General features: G+C 44.9%; 1 protein-coding gene across 1 annotated transcript; it reads left to right on the top strand.

Annotated features, from left to right (window-relative positions):
• The first annotated feature begins 6,848 nt into the window (after positions 1-6,848).
• LOC150024709 (uncharacterized) lies at positions 6,849-7,547 on the top strand. The gene is made up of 2 exons (XM_090296117.1): positions 6,849-7,049; positions 7,104-7,547. The coding sequence occupies exons 1-2, from the start codon at positions 6,849-6,851 to the stop codon at positions 7,545-7,547; spliced, it is 645 nt and encodes a 214-aa protein (XP_090152243.1).
• The last annotated feature ends 1,738 nt before the right edge of the window (positions 7,548-9,285 follow it).

The raw sequence follows: 9,285 nt of genomic DNA on the forward strand, positions 1-9,285 counted from the left end.
TAATTTTTTTCAAATATGTCTTAGTCTAGTGTCGTTTCTTTGTAATACTTGGTATAACATTCATAAAAAGTTACACATGGTATTGAAGTGATTTTCACATGGGTTAAGTGTTCAAGAAAGAAAGAGACGTGACTTGTATGTTTGTAAAAAATCTTGAGATTTTTTGAAGTTTGCAAGGTACATAAGTAGTAGTACAATTAAATGGACCCCACGAGAAAATACCTAACGCTCGTACTTTATGCGTGTTAGCCTGTTTCTCTAGGAATGGCTTTGTGACTTCATGCATTTAATAAATAGATAATGTATATGAATATATATATATATATATATATATATATTAAGTAGAATGGGGATAAGTATATAAGGTTTTAAATATTTCAGATTTCAGTGTTTAAATAATATACTCAATTAAATACACTATAAAACAGAAGCAACCAAAAGGGTTGAAAAAACTTTTGTTAGTGATGTTGACAAGTGGAGAGGAGTCTGAACAAATAATTGGCGAGCCAAGTTTTAAAAATAAAATAATTAATATAGTATTTGTTAATATTTTATAATAATACCAATATCACTACTTATTGTTTAATTTTAGAAATAATCACATTAACTTACATTTTCATCATCATGTATATATAATTCGTGATATATAATTCTTGCAATTATTTTATATATAAAATTTGAAAACTGTACCTACCCGTCTTCGGGCGTTGACCAAAGTCAATACTTGGTAGGACCTATCAGGGGCGCAATGAGGTAAGAAAGGGGGTCGACCAGGCCTCGGACGTCGACCAGGTCACGGGCATTGACCGACCTCGGGCGTTGACTGGGTTCGGACCAAGAAGTGTTTATAGTTGGGTGGTGCCACCCCCCAATACCCACGGGTAGGAGTGACCGTGGAGGGGCAGCACAGTAGGAGGCGGCACAGTAGGAGGCGGCACAACAGGAGGCGGCACAGCAAGAGGCGGCACGGTAGGGGTGTGGAGGCCTCGGGCCTCGGTACCTCGAAAGAGTAACAATAGAAGAGAAAGGTGGTTTCCAAGCCACATCCCTAGTACCAGCAGAGAGAGACCCAACTCGCAGAGTATCTGTGCATGAGGCGTGGGAACGCGGCAGTACGCGCCACCGTAAGGGAGCCACTGGGACAGAGACGACCCATGAGAGAGCTACGTCCCAGGGGTAATCTGCATGCATGGCACGTGAGGAGGGCAGAAACACTCTTAGGGCGAATGACTAGAAGCTTGGGCGCATGAGTTGGCATCCACGTAGTCACCCCCGCGGAGAATGCACTTCGAGAAGGGAGACTTACACACTGGGATTTCCCTATGTTGGGTTACAGTGTCGTAAGGCCACCCACACAGAGTTATGCTTAAGTCAGAAGAAGACACGTGGCAGAAGCACTGAAAACGTATATAAGCTCTCGTTGCTAGCAGACTAAGGTACGTTTTTACACGTTCTCGCACTTAACACACGATTGACTTGGGAGCGAGAGAGAGAATTCAGTTAGAGTTCAGTTACGCGCCTCCTTGAGCACGGTGTTTGTGGTGTTCTGTCACAGAGGTGCACGGTGTTTTCTGCCAATACTGACTTGAGCGTCGGAGTGCAAATGGCCGCGAGGGCGCCCATTTGTCTCTCTGTTTCAGGTATTCACGGCGGCGAAGGGTGAAGATTGGAACGAAGACAAAGGAGTCCTTGATACGCAGCTCGTAGCTACACGCGAAGGCAATCTAGTCAACCAGCAGGAACATTTGGCACCCACCGTGGGGCCCGATCTAAAACAATAGTCCCACCGCAAGAAGTTCGAGTTTCAGTAGTAACAGCGAAGTTCGTGGAGGTTTTCCAAGATTCTTGAAGGATTCATTGGAAATCCACAAGATTCGTTCAGTTTCACCGAAGAAGGTTCAAAGATTTGCAGAAACAATTCAAGATTCTCCAAGAAACAGTGAAGAATGAGGACTACTAGGCAGAGTTCAACAGCGCGCGCAGAGAGTGAAGGCATGACCTTGCAGCTAGTCATGGAGGTGATGCAAGGCCTTCAGGAGGCGATGACGGCGTCAAGGGCGGAGCAAGAACGCATTCAGTTGGATCTTGCGGCGTCGCAGACAAGAAACGAAGAGTTGTGCCGTGCGAACGAAGAATTGTGCCGCGGGATGCACAACCACCTTGGGAATCGCGAAGCAGAGGATCGCGAGTGTTTCACACCACCCAGGGATTTCCCTATGCCTTTCTCGCAGTTCATCATGGAGGCAGTGATTCCACCCACATTCGTAGGCCCGAAGGTTACGTTCACGGGAATGGAAGATCCATAAGCGCACCTCACTGCGTTCCATACGCAGATGATGCTTGTCAGCGGTTCTGACGCCGTAAGGTGCAAGCTATTCACGAGCACGCTGGTAGGAATGGCAATGGACTGGTTCATTAGCCTTCCAAATGGTCACGTGACCTCCTTTGCGCAGCTCTCACAGCTGTTCAGGGAGAAGTATATCGCGAACCGGGCTCCCCCGCCGGTGCTGTATGACCTCTTTGATGTGAAGCAGTACCAGGGGGAGACGTTGAAGGAGTACATCAACCGTTTTGGGGCGCAGGTGGTCAAGGTTGGCACCACGGAAGAGCCAATGATCGTGTATGCGTTCAGGAAGGGAATCTGCTCTAGGCCATTCTGCGAATCGCTCATCAGGAATCGCCCTAGGACCTTTGTAGAAATCAGGCGTCGTGCCGTGGAGAACATCGCCACGGAGGGAGAAGTGTGCGAGAAGCGTGCAAGTGTCGCGCCCGCGCGCCCTAAGGCACCGTCGCGCGCACAGCCCGCAAGAGTGAATGAGGCCGCGATGGGGAAGAGAGGCCAGGAAAGGAAGCGCCCTTACGAGCCGAGGAAACCGTAGGCCAGGGGGTGCTCAGGGGAGAACAGGCTAGTTAGGCACAACTTTGTGGTGGAGCTGAAGGACCTCATTACTGTGCCCAACATCGCAGATAGGATGAGGGTCCCTGCGAAGACAGATAAGGTGTTGGGACCACACAAGGACGCGTGGTGTGAGTTTCATCAGGCGTTCGGGCATCCGATCATCAACTGCTTGGCTCTGGGCCATCAGTTGGAGGAGTTAGTGAAGAACGGGTTCTTGAATGACAATTTGGTGGGGCCATCCGGAGCCGCGACCTTGGCAGCACCAGTAGAAGACCAGGCCCATGAGATGCCTATCCATGGGGAAGTGCACACCATCTCTGGTGGTTTTTCAGGTGGAGGACGCACTGCCTCTTAGTGCAAGAGGTACGTACGGTCAGTGAATTCGGTGGCTGAGCAGGGGGTGGACGACTCGCTGGACATCGACTATGCGTTCACGAGGGCTGATCTTCACGATGTCATCCCCCACGATAATGACCCCGTGGTGATTTCAGTCGTAACTGCAGGAAGGAAAGTGCACCGCATGCTCGTGGACCAGGGCACCTCGATGGACGTAATGTTCTGGTCCACGTTCAACAAGTTGCAGCTGTCCCCTGATCTGTTGAGGCCATATACAGGGTGCTTGTATGGCTTGGCAGGGGACCAAGTGATGAGAGTCAAGTAAAGGAGGTTTTTATTAATGAAGGAAGAGGCAATTCACCATCACACTTCAAGTTCTTCCTTCTAGTCTTCTCAAAATTAAAAGAAGACATAAAATAAAGAGAGGCCTAAGCCCAAAGCCCAAGCCCAAACCCAAGTCCATCCTATGAAGGGCAAGGCCAAATATTAAATAATAAAGAATATTGTTGAAGGTGCTTAGAGGGAAACATTAGAAACCTCTATTGTTAAAGCATCTTTTAGTCTTTAGTTAGGAGTCTTAGGGGGGGTGTGTTAGTAGATAGGTGTAGGAGTAGAAAAGGAGGTGCCAAAGTGAAGGAAGAGGTCACACCTTCCTCATGCTTTGTTTTAGGCGCAAATTTTAGAAGCTTTTTGGGAGGGAGTTTTTGAATTTGTGTAGCTTATATTTCAGCACATTAGGCTATAAATAGAGGTGCTCTCTTTGTATTTTTCAGATTTGAATTTATCTAAAGAAACTATACTCAAAATTGGAGTGAGCATTGGAGAGCTTTTGAGCCTTCTTCTCTAGTCTTATCTTGAAGGATCCATGGTGTCCTCAAGTGGCGGCAACACTCTCATCTAGGAGCAACCACACTTCTAGTGGCGAGATCATTCATCATTCATCCATCTTCATGAGCACTCTCTTCTCCTTCCTTTCTTCTCTTGTTAATTTCCTTGTCTTAGCTTGTTTCCTAGTTGTTTTGGTTCAGCAATTTCAACTTGTTATTGTGTAGCTATGGTTCATTTGTGTTCTTGGCTGTTTTTCATCTTTTCTTCTTCAATTCCAGCAATTTGATTCGGTACCTTACTGTTTTGTTTTGTTAATTAGTGTTTTTGCCTTTCCTCCATCTCTTTTGGTTTAATTTGACAATATGTGGAACATCCAAATGAGTTTGGGATTTGGTACTAGTTTTTGGTGAGTTCTTGTCTTAGAACAATGATCCAACTCTAAGAAAAGTGCCTCAATAATGTCCAACTCAAGGTGATTCCTAAGAATGTCAAGAATCATTCTCTATATGGCTAGTGGAATCACATCACCAAGTGGAGGTGCGCGGCTATCTAGAGCTGAGGACGACTTTCACGGATGGCACGACGTCGCGCACCGAGAACATAAGGTATCTGGTTGTGAACGCCAATTCGGCGTAACACATTTTGCTGGGGAGGCCAGCTTTGAACAGACTGAGAGGGGTGTTGTCTACACAGCACATGAAGTTGAAAATGCCCGATCTCAATGGCAGAGTGATCGTGATTAAGTCCGATCAGAAGGAAGCGAACAAGTGCTATGAAAATAGCCTGAAAACAAAGAGGGGCGTATTCATGGTGGTGGAGCGCCGAGTCGCGGAAGAGACGCTCGCAGAGGCAATACCCATGGAGGAGACGCCCGCAGGGACATTGCCCATGGGGGAAGAGCCTACCGAGGCAGCATCCAAAGAGCAAGGCCGCGAGGGGGTAGCTCGCGCGGAGAACACTCGGGATAGGCATCCTGAGCCGGTCGAGAACGTGGTGGAGAGGCAGATCGGTGGTAAGACCTTTAAATTGGGACGACTGCTGAGTCGAGAGGAGCAGAACTAGGTGGCGGAGGTAATCTCACGTCACCTGGACGCCTTTGCATGGTCCGCCTTGGACATGCCCGACATCGACCCAGATTTTTTATGCCATCATCTCACCATGGACCCCAAGGGCTGACCCGTGCGGCAGAGGAAGAGGAAGTTCAACGAGGAAAGGTGCCTCGTCGTGCAGGAAGAGACCAAAAAGCTGCTGAGCGCTGGCCACATCAGGGAGATCCAGTACCCTAAGTGGCTGACCAACGTAGTTTTAGTAAAAAAGGCGAATGGGAAGTGGAGGATGTGCGTGGACTTCACTGACCTGAATAAGGCGTGCCCCAAAAATTCGTATCCCCTGCCCAGCATCGACGCATTAGTGGACAGCGCCTCGGGCTGCAAGATGCTGAGCTTTCTGGATGCGTTTTCGGGGTATGACCAGATCAAGATGCATCCCCGAGATGAGTGCAAAACGGCGTTCATGACCGAGACGTGCTGTTATTGTTACAAGGTGATGCCGTTTGGGTTGAAGAATGCAGGCGCTACCTATCAAAGATTGATGGATAAGGTCCTGACACCCATGTTGGGTAGGAACGTGCAGGCCTACGTAGACGATATGGTGGTGACCTCCCAAGAGAGGGGGCGACACACAACTGATCTGGAAGAGCTGTTTGCCACGATAGCTAAGTACCGCCTCAAGCTGAACCCTGAGAAGTGTGTCTTCGGGGTTGAGGCGGGTAAGTTTTTGGGGTTTCTGCTCACTGAACGGGGAATAGAGGCGAACCCCGACAAGTGCGTAGTGATCCTGGCAATGAGGAGTCTCGCCTCGGTGAAGGAGGTGCAACAGTTGACAGGGCGGATGGTTGCTCTGTCCAGGTTCGTGTCCGCTGGAGGAGACAAGGGACACCCTTATTTCCAGTGCTTGAAGAGAAACAACAGGTTCATGTGGACCGAGGAGTGCGAGGCGTCATTCCTCAAGCTCAAGGAGTATCTGGCGGCTTCTCTCGTGCTTTGTAAGCCACGAACAGGCGTGCCCCTTCGGTTATACTTTTCGGTAACCGAGTGGGCGATTAGTGCTGTGCTGGTTCAAGAGCAGGACCAGACCCAGAAACCTATATACTTCGTAAGCAGGGTCCTGCAAGGGCCGAAGGCGAGGTATTAGTCTTTGGAGAAGGCGGCTTTGGCGGTGGTGTTTTCGGCCAGGAGGCTCCGTCACTACTTCCAAAGCTTTACGGTGGTAGTAATGACGAACCTCGCCATCCAGAAGGTGTTACAAAAGCCAGATGTCGCAGGGAGGATGGTCCGCTGGGCGGTGGAGCTATCCGAGTTTGACATTCTGTATGAGCCCAGGGGGTCCATCAAGGGACAAGTGTACACGGACTTTGTGGCGGAGCTCTCGCTAGGGAGCACACATCAAGAGGAAGAGGTTGGCTCCCAATGGGTGCTCTCGGTGGATGGGTCCTCGAATCAGCAAGGGAGTGGAGCCGGAGTGGTCCTGGAGGGGCCAAACGGTTTTTTGATCAAGCAGGCCCTGAGGTTTGTGTTCAAGGCAAGTAATAATCAAGCAGAGTATGAGGCCCTAATAGTTGGGATGCTCTTAGCCAAAGAGATGGGCGCGCGGAGCCTGCTGGCGAAGAGTGATTCGCAGCTGATCACGGGGCAGGTGACCGGGGAGTACCAAGCCAAGCATCCGCAGATGGCTGCATATTTGAAGTATGTCCAAGTGCTGAAGAGCTGAGGTCAATTTACACCCCATGCAGATGAAGCACTTGATAGTTGCTATTGAGTACTTCACGAAGTGGATAGAAGCAGAGCCGGTGGCGCAGATTACCGCACACAGGGTACAACACTTTGTCTGGAGGAACATCGTGTGTCGCTTCGGCGTACCGAGGCGCCTTGTCTCAGATAATGGTACTCAGTTTGCAAGGCAACAACTGGGTAAGCTGTGCTCGGAGGTAGGCATCAAGTAGGTATTCGCATTTGTCGAGCACCCTCAAACAAATGGGCAGGTGGAGTCTGCCAACAAAATTCTGCTAAAGGGGTTGAAGAGGACGCTTAAGAAAGCCAAAGGGACTTGGGCGGAGGAGGTGCCCAAGATAGTGTGGGCTTATCACACCACGACCCAATCTTCCACCATGGAGACACCATTCAGCTTAGTATATGGATCGGACGCAATGATCCCAGTAGAAATTCACGAGAGCTCGCCGCGTTTCCAGAGCTTTGTGGCTGAAAAGTCCAACGAGGAGAGGAGGGTGAATCTAGATCTATTGCACGAAGCCAGAGAAGAAGCAAGAATAAAGGCTGAGGCTGTGAAAAGATGTACGTTCGAAGTTCTTGTATTGTACTGTGCCATGCAACCATTAAACACTCCATATGGAAACTTATGCAATAAATCATTCTTTGTGCATCTTGGACGTGTGAGACAATTTAAATTTTTCTTTAGTCAAATGTGAACATTGAAGCATTAAATCCAATTGAGTTGAGTATTTGTTGAAATCTACACAGTTGTTCTTTCTTCATGCAGTAGGAAGAGAGGATTGAACAAAAATATGGTTTTATCTTTCTAATTGTCTTTTCTTTTCAGTTATTTGAATTTTGTTTTATTTTTCTGTTTAGTTTTTTTTCTTCAGTTATTTTGTTTACTGTTTATTTGCTTAATTTGTTTTATTTTCTTATTTTGTAGTTGAATAAATTTGTTTTGTTAGTTTTATGTCTTGAATTATTTTTCTTGAATAAATTTCAGTTTTAATTTGTTTGTGATCTAGTTATATTTTCTCAAATAAAAAAGATCTAGAATATTAATTTTGAATTGTGGAAAAGAGAATTTGTGTTTAAGTATTAAATAGTGAGATGAATTAGACACATGTTAGAAAAGAAAATTTGATTGAATCCCTATTGAAATGTAGTTGAAATTGTGATACATGAAAATTTAACATGATGATTGATTAGGACAGAAAATGACAAAATGAAAAGGAATGAGGCCAATTAAACCAAGTGAGTGTGTGAATCTTAAACAGTTTTGAGAGTTTTTCTGATGAATTGACAATTGTGATTGCTTAATTTTTAATTTTGTTACATCATAAAAAAACATGAAGATGATTAAGGCATTTGATTGTGTTAATTAGAAACCCAGGGTCAAATAACCAACCTTTATTTTATTAGAATTCAATTTTTTTTATATCCCTTTTGAGCTTTTGAGCCAATTAAACCAAGTGAGTGTGTGAATCTTTAACAATTTTGATACTCATAAGTGCCTATATTTTTATATGAAATATTACGAAAATTAGACATTTATCACTCTCCCCAACTTAGAATTTTGTTTGTCCTCAAGCAAAGTAAATGAATATATTTGAATTTAAATACCAAACAACTTAATTCTCTAAACAACAGATCAAATTAGAAACTTATGATGCTTCAAAATTCAAATATAGAAAAATATAGACACAATCAACTTCCAGGATCAAATCAAACAAATAAATGACAATTCATCAAGGAATTTCTTCTCATATGCTCACATGTAAGTGTTTCTCTCTATTTTTATTTTATAATAACAAATCACAGTTGCTTTTCATTTCATCTTTAAATCACAAACATATTAGAAACATGAATATTGAGGTCTTTTCCAAGGTTGTAATGAGGATGAGCTTCAAAAAAATATTGGATTTTTTTTCAGATAACAAAATGCACATCTTAAAGAAGAATAACATGCCTGCAATCCAATTATAGAGTTCACACTTTTCCTCATTTTCTTTCTATCTTTTTATGATTTTCATGATGAAGAATTTGTTTTAATCAATAGGAATAAATTCTTCCTATTTTCAACTTTTTGAGCTTTCAAAATTAAAACCAACCATTCCCTTCTCTATATTTATTGCATCTATGTTTTCCTTCCTTAAACATGCTAAAGGGTAGGAAAATAAATCATCAAAGGTTAGGGTGCAATAATAACAAAAATTCTCGGCTCAAAAGGGGTATATAAAAAATTGAATTCTAATAAAATAAAGGTTGGCTATTTGGCCCTGAGTGTTAGAATATATGGCTTTAAACTAGAGGGGGGGGTGAATTGTTTAAAGAGAGTTTTCGCAATCTATTAGGCCTTGAATGAAATTACTTCGAGAAAACCTTGATTAAGAAATCAGTTTTTCAAAACATAAAGCAAAAGGCACTACACTAGTAAAAACAATTGGTTGT

Source organism: Phaseolus vulgaris, chromosome 10 (genome assembly GCF_051622355.1).
Source record: "Phaseolus vulgaris cultivar YP4 chromosome 10, ASM5162235v1, whole genome shotgun sequence".
In the NCBI taxonomy this organism is placed as follows: Eukaryota; Viridiplantae; Streptophyta; class Magnoliopsida; order Fabales; family Fabaceae; genus Phaseolus; species Phaseolus vulgaris.

Excerpts from the sequence above, each read along its gene's own strand:
- LOC150024709 (XM_090296117.1), top strand. The coding sequence starts at position 6,849 with ATGCAGATGAAGCACTTGATAGTTGCTATTGAGTACTTCACGAAGTGG. Across the intron at positions 7,050-7,103 it reads TGGGTAAGCTGTGCTCGGAG|GTGGAGTCTGCCAACAAAAT; the intron begins GTAGGCATCAAG and ends ACAAATGGGCAG.